This window comes from Porites lutea, chromosome 2, assembly GCF_958299795.1.
Source record: "Porites lutea chromosome 2, jaPorLute2.1, whole genome shotgun sequence".
Classification (NCBI taxonomy): domain Eukaryota; kingdom Metazoa; phylum Cnidaria; class Anthozoa; order Scleractinia; family Poritidae; genus Porites; species Porites lutea.
Window position 1 is genome coordinate 31445919 of NC_133202.1, and position 12101 is coordinate 31458019.

The 12101-nt window shown below is 37.3% G+C and overlaps 1 protein-coding gene across 1 annotated transcript; it reads left to right on the top strand.

The window, feature by feature from the left end:
• The first annotated feature begins 2502 nt into the window (after nucleotides 1–2502).
• Nucleotides 2503–7485, top strand: LOC140926842 (uncharacterized). Its single transcript, XM_073376521.1, has 6 exons — nucleotides 2503–2516; nucleotides 2624–2689; nucleotides 5248–5306; nucleotides 5398–5454; nucleotides 6428–6701; nucleotides 7127–7485. Coding segments are annotated over exons 2-6 (747 nt in total). The 5' UTR covers nucleotides 2503–2516; nucleotides 2624–2687; the 3' UTR covers nucleotides 7482–7485.
• The last annotated feature ends 4616 nt before the right edge of the window (nucleotides 7486–12101 follow it).

Here is a 12101-nt window from a genome sequence, read left to right on the forward strand (position 1 = left end):
GTCCCCTTCATAGAAATCGGAGGAAAGCAAAAAGTTACCATAGCCAGTATCTGTCACAAAAAGGAAATCTTGTCAAACTTTTCGTTAATCGTCAAGAGATATAAAAGATCGCCCAAGATCGTACGCTGTGAGGTTACGCATAATGTTAGCTTTTCACAAAGCGCTAATTTATTACACCCGCGATTTTAGGGTGTACGACGGGACACGTGACCAGCCGATGCCAGGATATCATCTCATGAGCACCAGTCTTTTTGGATGGCTCCCTTCCTTGGAAAACCGGAACGGGCAAGCTATTAATCAGAACAATCCAGCCGCAACAACCCTAAAAAGAAGACTTCAGTGCAAACGGTCTTCAACCCAATCAAGTTCCAAGATAAGCTCGCTAGATATATTTTGTTTGTTTTCCTCGTTTTCCTCGACCATAGAGCATTCATTCACAGAACGTGGCAGGAAGGGTGCAGTTCTTCATTCAGAATTGGCAAATAATTACACAAGACCCATTGCTCTTAGAAACCATTCAGAGTTACAAAATGGAACTGCTGGAACGCCCTTGGCAGTACAGAATCCGTTTTTACTCCCGGTAATGTCACAAACCTGTCTGGCTGTCCTACTGGTACTGGCTATCTTAGAGAGTTTCTAGAGTTTCTAGAATGGGTGGGCCGACATCTTTAAGATTTTGAGAACTAGAAAATCTGGCACTAGAAAATCAGTGTTGTTGTCTGCTTTGATACGTACCATTTCCACGCCAGACCACTTTTAAATTTCTTAGACGCTGAATGCGTCTAGACGACTTTAACGTCTCTATAGAAAAAATAAAGACCATTTTGACGTTCGAGTGCAACGTGAACCGAACGACTCTGCAGCTAACCTTCGACCACATCAAAAGGTTCCCATTCCCTGCCATAAACTTTCTTTTAAAATAAAGGCATTGTCTACGGTAAGGGGACAAAGAAAAAACCGTAATGTATGCATAATTAATTTGCTTACCGAGAAAAAAGGAAACATTTTGGAACTCATCGAGAGAAAGTGAATTGATATGTTGGTATTGGCATTATTTCTATGTCGATTTAATTTACTCTATAGTCAACTCTCTCTAAAAGGGACACCTTTGGGACTGGCACTTAATGTCCATCTTAGGAGAGATGTTCATTTTATAGAGTCGGGATCATTTTACGTTTCTGAGAAACTGTCCACCTACCCCTTCCCTAAACTAACATTAACACTTAGTTCTTACTTAGAGCAAAATGTTGGCTTAGGGGAGGGGTAGGTGGGCAGTTTCACAGAACATAGAATGATCCAAGAGTCAAATAAAGGGAGCAAAAAAGGCAGGAACAAACTCTGAGTGTGCGTTTTATAGGGGTGACTGTCTTATAAAGGAATCCGTTGAGAGAGAGAGTCGACTGTATGTTTGTTTGCCTCTCACTATTTGTTAGAAACTGATTATGTCAGTTGTTCCTCGAAAATTTGAGATTTAGGTAATCCATATCAATTAATCAATTCTCTATTACTCGATCTCGTAAAGTTTGATTCACGAGATGTGAGGGTAGCGAAGAATTAATAAAACTATGTATAGGGGAAAGTCATTTTAATTTAACAGCAAACAAATGAAAAGAACAAGAGACTGAACCGGTAACATTAGGTAGACATGCTGAGCTAAAGAAATGACAGCAACAAGAGAGGAAAAGACGGTAATGACCACGTACACTATATAGAAAGTACTTATAGTAACTAGTAATATTTCTAGAAATCTCATTTTTTTTGCAAGTGGACAACAAATTCGCAGAGAGGCAAGACAATTGTGACCGTCCCTGGTTGTAAGGTGTAACTGTAATTTTTAATTTATCTTGCCATGAAAGCACCTTAACGCCATGGCTATGGTAAACATGCTGAGTTATGGAACTGGTACCAACCAGGGAGAAAAAGACCGTGACGACACATATTGTCCTTTTATTGTATTTCGTTTGGTGCTGAGAAATCACATTATTTTCCTTGTACCTGAGAAACTTAGCAGGTTCCCAGACAGACAAGATAATCTGTCTGTGTTCGCTTCAATTGCCAGCGAAATTTCGCTAATGTAAAGTTTCATTCCAGCGAAATTATTTTCTTCGCACATGAAAAACATAAATTTTAAAATGGTTCCTAGAGAGACAAGACAACCGTGACAGTCCCTTTCCTATGTTTTATTATTTTATGAAAGTTTTATAAATATATTTACAATCTAGCAACAATAAAACAATTACAGGCTTATTTATTTTGCCTTAAAACTAACATTGGCGCCGTGTTTAGGTGATGAATAAACCCAACATGCTTTTTCAAACCGGTCATCATGTGTGTTTTACATCAACTTGATTATACTTCCATGGTGCTTTGTTAAAACAAGAAATGGAATGTAACAGGTCACTGATCGTGATTCATGGTTGATATGGTATACTTTTCAGGCGCAACCTGTTAGACTCTTATTTATTACGGATCTCATATGTCCATTTTGTCACTTCGCCTTGACAGTCGGAACTCAGGTAAGAAGTCCTTTAGCTCAAAGTTTCCCAGGTCGTGCGTTGACATTGCACCCATTATCACTTTTACCGCGATTGGTTGACGTTTTAAATTTCCTTTTTCCTTTCAGCATCAGGGATCACGAGACAAAATATCTATCAACCAACAGGATTTGTAAATACAGCAGTTACAGAATGTAAGAAACGCTACTCAGAATTCATCTATTTGACATTTTTTTGTTGTTGTTGTTGGTAGGTTTATTCAGTAACTGACAAATATTTAAGGACACAAGGCAGAAACAATTAAAAGAATCGGATTCGTTAGAAACACGTAAAAGCTGTTTATGTTAGGTACTAGATTTGTCTTGTTTTTCATGGTCACGTTTATTTCAGTCGACTAAAAACAAACGGAAAAATGCCAAAAGCGTACACTGTACCTCCCCACGAAATCCTGCCCAATCTCGTTTTTTCTTCTCGCCTTACTATTTAGTGCTGTGAAGTACTTATAAAAATTTAACCCATGACAAACGCACACACACAAAAAATATCATTCAGTTTTTGAAGGTCATAAACGGTCTTTATGTTGTGCTTTGGTCTTTTTTTTTTTTCGTTTTCATTGTCTTGAGAACACGGGAATAAAACAAAATCGTAGTGGAATAATTATAGTGTAAAACATTGAAATAAAACTTGACTACAACAGCAGGCACCAAAGCGAAATACCTGACTAGCCCTGATGAAATATTATTCAAAACTTCGGTGAACAATTTGTCTTTTGCGACCACGCATGATGATTTTAGTTTCCTTAATTGCGGTTTGTTCAAATCTCTTTTAAATCAATTTTCTTTACTTTTCTCTCAATTGCAGCAACTTGTAATCGAATCCGTCAAACTAGACAGTTTCAGGACAAATTAAGAGATACAAATAGGCGTTTAATAACCAGTCAGGTTCAAGCAAATTGTTACTGACATTTCTTTATTTACAGTATCCTTAACTGTCCACTATGCCTCTGGGGGCTTATTCATTTCAAGCACGGGGTGAAATTAGAGACAGGGGCTAAAAATAGAGGATTTACAATACATTTCAAAAGGTTGAGTTTGATCGTCCGGGTGAACGTAGTCCTGAATAGGACTGTTGTTGTTGACAGTGACTGACGTTTCGACAACCTCTGCAGTAGTCATCTTCAGAGTCAAAGTGAGTTGTATCACGTCAATAGATGGTATTATACTCTGGTTATTGATCTGATTGGTCAATTATGTCGCGATGTTATTGGTCGTCTGTCAGTTAAGCCGCACCAATCACTGATTACGAGTCTTCATAGCCAATAACATCACGGCTTAACCGACAGACAACCAATAACATCGCGACATAATTGACCAATCAGAACAATAACCAGAGTATAATACCATCAACTGACGTGATACAGCTCACTTTGACTCTGAAGATGACTACCGCACAGGTTGTCGAAAAGTCAGTCTCTGTCAACAACAACAGTCCTATTCAGGACTACGTTCATCCAGACGATCAAACTCAGCCTTTTGAAATGACTCCTGGGTTCAAACCTTTCACAGTTTTACAATACATTAGAGTTCAGACGCTTGCAAATACGAATTATTGCAGGAAAATACACTAATTCGCGTATAAAAGAGAGATTTCCCAAATAAAGATACAAAACAGTAACAAACTACCTAAAAGATGAGCCTAAATTTCATCCTGTTACTTCGACCTCGTTATTACTCCCTCAGTAACGTCTGAATCGACCGGCCGTTGATGCCGCCCAGTGACGTCACTACCCCTTTACTTTAATTCACGCAAAAAGTGAAACACGATTTTCAAGTGGTAAACCAAGAAATATCGCTCGGAAATGTCTACATAATACAGAACAGCTGACAGAATTGCTTTACTCTTTTCGATCGTAATTCACGTTTAACGTCCAAACTATCAACTGCATGCAGTACTCTGAACCGGTTGTAATTCAAACTCGGTCGGAATCACGTCATGAAATAAATATACACACGGAACATTTTATAGTTCAAAAAGACAACAATTTCCTTTAATTAAAAAGAAGTTATTTGGTCCTTAACGAAGAAAAAAAGAAAACAAAGAAACAAGAAAGGAAAGCTAACAGAAGGATTACAATTGACGGTGAAAACAGCAAGAAGGTCGAATGACATTATGACATTGGTTTCAAAAACTTCGCAAAAAAAAAAAAATCACTGCGGACACCATAAAGCGGCTCTAAATGAAAAACCTACCGACTCTCCGCAATGATTCTTCATTCGCAGTTCAATTTAGCAATTCAGTTTCGATTTTTTCAATTTAGCAATTGCTGTTTACGATAAAGATTATCGAAATGTTTGAATTCCTCGAAAGAATGCCACCGGTGCGATCCGCTGAATAGCAAGCGACAATCCTGCTAAAATTTCTCATAATTATGCATAATTATGCGAATGTTTAGACAATGAACCAATCAGAATCACTACCCGGTTTTCGGGTAGTAGTGACGTTACTGGACGGCATTAACGGCTGGTCGATTAAGACGTTGCTGAGAGGAGAAAACGACTCCAAGCAATCGGATGAAATTCAGGCTACTTGAAAGGGTTAATGCAAAGGTATTCTCAGCATCAGCATCAGGAAAATACACTAATTCGTGTATAAAAGAGAGAATTACCAAAAACAGATACCAAACAGCAATAAACTACTAAGGGTTAATGCAAAAGTATTCTTAGGATCAAAAATGTTGTTTTTGTGACAACAGGTCCGTCAAGAAGGTCATATTATTGCTGATATCTCTACATGCATATCTTGCACCTGATGGTAAGTAGTGGTTGTGATAAAATCATCCTAAAATTTGAAGCTTCTTCTACCTTTAGATTGTTAACTCGACTAATATGGCTCTTTTTTTCAGTGAACGCCAGTAAGGAGACAGCTAAGGAGATGAAAATTGGCCCATTCACTGCTTCAGGTATCAGGGTAGGAGAAAGGGGCTACGTTTGACTCTTATTTCGTCGTTAGCCTTTAACTGAACCACCAATTACATATCAAATTGTTGGACATAAACAGGTAACTCAGTTACCAAAATATTTACCCGTTCTAAGACCCAACCTCGTCCACAGGGAAAAGAGCTCAGGGGACGAGGGTGTCTAAAACCTTAACACGATGGTCGGTTGCAAGGGCTTTTCCTCCCGCAACTCACCCTCTTAAATTCAATTTTAATTTTGGCTCACAGAGGAGTAGTTTATGTTCCAAATGAAGTAAAACATTAGAACATCTTAGTTAGAGAAAAATTGTTGTTAAATTCTTACTAATGTTAACGTAAAGTATTTGTGACGTTTCTTGAAGTATGACGTCATAAGTGACTCCCATTATTAGTAACAATATTTAGAAATCTGCAGTGTTCTAAGCGTTACAGACATTTTTGCTGCACAAAAAGAATATGTATAGTGAAAACCCCATCAGAATCGGATAAAATGGCGTGAAGTTAAAGCTAATTAAAGAAAATCAAATTTATCGCATATGGTCAAAATTTAGGGGTATTTCATTGTGACATCATAATGACGTATTTCGTGACGAAAAACGTGTCATAGCACCACATACAATAAGACCAAAAAAACTACAATTTTTAAAAAATTGCCTCAAAGGATTCTGGGATAATTTTCATGATAATTATAATTTACCTTTATAATTATTATTTATTAGTTTTTAGTGGGGGCTTTCTCACTGGTTAACATATCTAATATTGGAATGGCTACATTTATGGTTTTGCCAACGTTGAAACATTTAGCTTATTTTCGAAATTTTCCCGAAACGCTATGTGACTTGACAAGCCTGACTCTTTAAAAATTTAAATAAAAAGTTAATATCAGTAGTGTTCTAAACTTGGCTCGGAGTGAATGACATGACTGATCTTTTACACTTTGCAAATCGGCTTTTTTCAGCCCCTTCAAATCTGGAAGAAGTACGCCAGAAAGCATTAAAAGTGCACAACGACAAAAGGGCGATTCATGATGCAGATCCCCTGACGCTTTCAGCGAGTATGAATGATGAAGCCCAGAAAATTGCTTGGAAGCTTGCTAGTCGACCCTGGAAAGATGTAGGGCAATTAAAAAAACCTACCGATGCCTCTACTTGGACCTTTTATATATCTTGCATTGAGAGAAGTGATGTGAAAAAAAGTGATGCCGAACTCATGGAAGACGCCATGTTAAGAATGTGAGCTTAAAAGGACAATGGCGGGATGAGCATGAAGTTACTAGTATTGTTCGCGTATGCCATAGAAATAGTGATTTTTATAATAGAGATTTCGTTATTTTGATTTCGTTATTTTTTATGGCGCCTTAAATGTGTATATATTGGTTATCGTAATTTTGTTTCTTAAATCCTGCTGATTTTATTATTATTTTTATACTACCATCGATTTAATGAAAGTCTAGTATATCACAATTAAAACATTGCTGTCGTTCTTATTAGATTTTTTGACTTGCAATATTGTTAAATGGTTGAGTCTCAGATAATACAAATGAGGATATCACTTCTTTCTGTAATTATAGCTTTTGTTAAGATTCTTTCTTTCCCTCTATTCTATAACTCCTACTTATTGTCAGAAACTGCATTATCATTAACTTCTCTTTGCACAGGTACAAATATAAAAACAAAGGCGGTGCTTGCGCTTTTAACTACGACAACCCGGCCACAACACCCACAGGTGACAAAAGGGTCTTAGCGTTCATTCATATGGTATGGGCCAATTCCAAAGAAATTGGTATAGGATATGCGAAGAGAGCGGTGTACCTGACCAACAACTTTGATGGGGGACCAATGGCTAAACGCCTTTGCCTGTTTGTAACTGCCTTCTACAAGCCAGGAACACCAGAGAACGCATCAAGTCAGAGCCTAAAGACGAATGTTAAGAAAGGAAGCTTTAACCCGCAAACTGAATGCCTGGATTCAAATAAAGACAGTGAGGACGAGGACTCTGACTTCATAATGTGAATGAAACAAAAACGCTTGTTGTTTTTGTCAGAATTCGTCAGCCTCTTTCAACTCATACGTTAATTCTATTTGCCTTATTAAATGCGGCTAAGAGATACTAATAAACATGAGTGACAAAAAATTAAAAATATTGTTTTTGTTGAATAATCCATAAAAATGGTAGCAAACATGAAAACGTTACAGTTGTCTGTTTGTTACCGTGATACATGTCCATACCGATCCCAGAAAATCAAGCCCCACCCCACCCCCAGAAAAATTATACTCTCTGCATTTCCTCAATATATTGATTTAGCTATCCAAGGTTTAAACAATAAGCTTAAAATAAAAGAACAAGAAATCCACATATCTATACTTCATGGTGGATTAATTTCTAAGACCTGAAACAAAAGGAAAATGTTGCATCGAGTAATTTACAACAAAAATGTAGGAGTCATCGTCGATCACAGTATAGTGCGACTAGAAAAAACTAAATCTCCCAATAGCCCACCTACAAATAGCTTTTGATGCCGACAGGCCAAAAAGCTATCCGGTATTATAATACTGTATGCACACTTATCCGATTTGTGACTCTCCACTTTAGAAATCGGTGCAGCCCGATGCGGTCTCGCAGTATTCTAAAAGTTAGCCTTGGTATTCTAAAGTTATTAAATCATGCCTGATTAGCCTTTCTTTATAAGACATGTTCGTAGGATAGCTAACACTAAGTATAAACTTCGTTGCTCTACGACGGAGAAATCAATGAGAGCATGAAGCTTCGAAATGGGAGAAGACCACAGAGCCCACAGGTTGATTCTGTTGGTCGATATGCATGTAGAATTTTTCTTCTCTTTGAATTCACGCATGTCCTTGCAGAGCTCGGTTAAAGCCAGTAGTCTTATACGCTTTCGCAAACGTAAGTTCTATATTTCGGGTCCAGGACATGTCGTTGGACACAGTATGCTTCTGAGGACAGTGATCGGGATGGTACACATCTGTTGGCTAAAAAAAATATAAGTTTGCAGTATTCAAGTCTATTGTTTTGCTTTTAATATTCGATCACAAATTTATATTAAAGGTAAGAGATCCATTAGAATACGTCTTTATCTTAATTTTTGTTAGTTCGTTTACAGAACTAGAAAAACACATGCTAAAATGCCAATTAATTACACTCTACGTTTTAAACATGAGAGAAAGCTATCCTTTACCTTGACCTGAAACATGCAATCTGCGTACAAAAAAAAAATCACACTTGCAGTGTTCTCAATAACCCGCAGTAAATTAGTTCAATCGTTCCGGTAATAGATAAAGTGATGAAAAGTTTGATCTGGTTTGACTAGTCAAAACATTGAAATATTTTGGGGAGTCATTCGATGTTTTCAATTACCGAAACTATTAACAGTCGGTCGGACGATATTGAAGTCACGGCTGGGTTTGATTACCTAACGCTAATACTGACTTTGCATCAAAATTTACAGTGGATACAAACTGGCACTGATATCAAGAGTCTTCACTCTTTAATTAAGCCAGTTTAGTCAGTCTCATCATAGTGCGCATGCACTGTCACATGTACGTGGCAAGGAAAAGCGACAGAAGTGTCGCGAGCGATTTAGACTAATTTAAAAACACGGCAGCTTATTTCGTTCAAGGTGCGAATTTTGATGTGTCTTTTGTTTGGTTCCTATATTTTCCAGCAGTACTGTTTTCGTTATTGCGTTCGAGGTACGAGAACGAAACCCCTAATTTGTGTTGGGTGTTCTGTGCGATATTTGATGTCCTGTGCAATTAATAAGAGAGTTTTTTTCGAGATTGCATTCGTCGTCGTCGTCGACACACATTTGCCTCGCTTTGAGGCGCTTGCTTTCGTTTTGCCTCACTTTGACGAACTAACTCACGTAGTGATCCGTACGTCCTCGGCGTTCATCTTCAAGCGTTTGCTGAGGTCTTTATTCTGTCTTCGTAAAGAGTTCATCTTTTAAATGTTTGCTGAATCTTCGTAAAGCGTACATATTTGAAGAGTTTGCTGAAGGTCCACTATCGATCTGTGTTTGCTGAATCTTTCAAAACGTTCATCTTTCAAAAGTTTCGGCGGCGGTTGTGCTACAAAGTAAATCTACAGAGTTGTGTAGCTCGGCGGCCGTTGTGCCAAAGTAAATATCTACCGAGATGTGAAGCTCTGCTTCGCCGTTTCATCATGATTTGTGATATTTTCGGCACCGGACAAACGAACATTTTAGGCCTATGTTATTTATTCGGAAAAACTTATAAACAGCCCACAGTAGCTCCACTCAAGTCACTGAAATAAACACCTTCGACCAAATTACTGCACTTATTGAGACGAACCATACGATATCACTAGCCTTCAAGGCTTTTTCATAATGATACACAGTTTAAATAGAGGTTTCGCTGTATGCAATCCTTACCTTTAAAATATGCCATGATCAAATTAAAGCCCGGTTTCCATATGATCGCTACCATCGCTGCGATCGCTGAGAAAAAAAAAAACTTACCGATCATATGAAACCACTCTCCAGCGATCGCAGCGATCGCAGCGACAACAATAGCTGAGATATAAAAAGTTCTATCTCAGCGATCGTTATCGCTGCGATCTCAAGAGAGTGGTTTCCATATGATCGCAGAACTTTTTTTTCTCAGCGTTCGCAGCGATCGTAGCGATCACATAGAAACCGAGCTTAATCTATCGCAATAACCCATCCACCCATTCCTCCTCAACTGCTACCTGAACACCTTACAAACATGTCGAACTCACTCTTCTAAGCACCGATTACTCCTAGTATTTATTATAGCTGAAGGACGCAAGTAGTATATTAAGGATTCTCAAAGGGCCCCCTAATGACCGAGTGTTTCCAAATACATCAGAAGGGTCACAAATGGCTTTCTCTTTACTTTAGAACACTGTTGAGCGATTTAATTCGGAGCTGCTCTAAAAACTACATTTATCTGTTCAAATGAGGTAGACGAACTTTGTTTGTAAAGAACGTTTTAGGTGGCAATTTTCGTCGTACCCGAAACTTTTAGCTACTACACGTCCCGACATATTAATGGGTCCGGTCGAATCGAGGTCGAGGACATGGCGGTTTAGCTGTACTTTTATTTTAAAAACTCTAGGAAACGATTTGACTTTTTTGCGAAATTTTTAGATAACTTTTTGTTAACGGAGATCGCAATAACTAGGTGATAAGATGCGAAAATTGTAGGTAAGTTAAAAGAAAAACCTCGAAAATGTTAGACTAATAGGACGGTTTAATATCAAGAAATTTTGGCCTTTTTCTCGAGCTTTAGAAATTTCTAGGCAAAGTCGTCGGATGTCTCTGATTATTCTTCTTTTGTGGTTTGTGTTATTCCATGCCCATGACGCCAATAAACAGCTGAACATCAGAGTTTTTTGTCTTAATATCTTGTTAATTTTTTAACACCATTTTGTCAATGAATAGAGTCGATTGACTAGTAGAAGGTTGTTTTTCGACAGTAAAATGTGCTTCAACTTATTAACAATTCGACGTCGATGCCAAGATTGACGCTGAGAATGGTAATCAACTATTTGCTAATTTTAGTGATTTCCACATTGTATATAGCTATTATAAGTAAAGATTGAAGGCAACAAAAATATTTTATTTTTTATGATTTAGCTTATTTTCTGGGCTTTATGTCTTTATTTGCGAGTCAAGCAGGTGGTGAATTATTGTTTTGTTTATGCTTCGTATCATCAGTTTTTTTTTTCTTTATTTTGGTGGGAATTGATATCATAAACTCAACTTGAATATATTTTCCCATACCTGCAGGACACGACACAGTTTCGATCGAAACCCAAATTACTCAATATTCTCAAAATTAACGCAGAATTTACGTTTTTATTCAATGAATCAAGCAACTCGACTTATGGCGCGGTAAGCCTTGCAAATCCCCCCCATTTTTATTTTTGTTATTACTTTTCTTCCACAGCATTGCAACTACGCAACGTTTTATTCATTAAACGGTTCTACAAGTTAGAAAAACTAAGGAAATGCTATGGAACAGTTAACCATAATTTTTTTTCCTTTTGGAGTAATGAAGATCTTTAGGCATTATTTCATTCTTCGAACAGGTATTTTACACAAAATTGAGGTTTGATGCCCCTATATAAGTATGGTTTGTCATGATATCATAACAAAAACAAGAGCGTATTTTGTTCAGTAGTTTATTGACTTTGTCTAGTTCATTTTTTGCGGTTAACAAGATGCTCCTCCTTTTTTTAAATAGCTCGTAATTTTACTGCTGAATTTCAATCTTCTTAATTGAAATGGCTTTGTATTAATATTCCAATAGTTACCAATATTTTAATAAAACTTGATCTGTCTTTTATGTACTTGGTCAGGTTTAAAAACCCTATATGTGTTCTAATTTTGCTGGACACCAAGCGCACATTTATGTTTTCTTGTAAAAACGTCCACAGCATATTTCTTTTGTATAAAATCGTTAATATAACGTGAAGAAATTTGTCCAAATTACTAGAGGATCAAAAAAGTAATGTCATGTGGCGACCACATTTCATTGCATGCAGGTGAAAGGAGCTGACGCATGCGTCGCGACTTAATAGTTTAAAGAAGAACAAATATTTTGTTTTGCATTTAATTTTTAAAAGAC

What these genes read in the sequence shown, in the direction of transcription:
- LOC140926842 (XM_073376521.1), top strand. An exon ending in TGCATATCTTGCACCTGATG is followed by an intron (nt 5,307 to 5,397) that starts GTAAGTAGTGGT and finishes TCTTTTTTTCAG; the next exon opens with TGAACGCCAGTAAGGAGACA. An exon ending in GAAGACGCCATGTTAAGAAT is followed by an intron (nt 6,702 to 7,126) that starts GTGAGCTTAAAA and finishes CTCTTTGCACAG; the next exon opens with GTACAAATATAAAAACAAAG.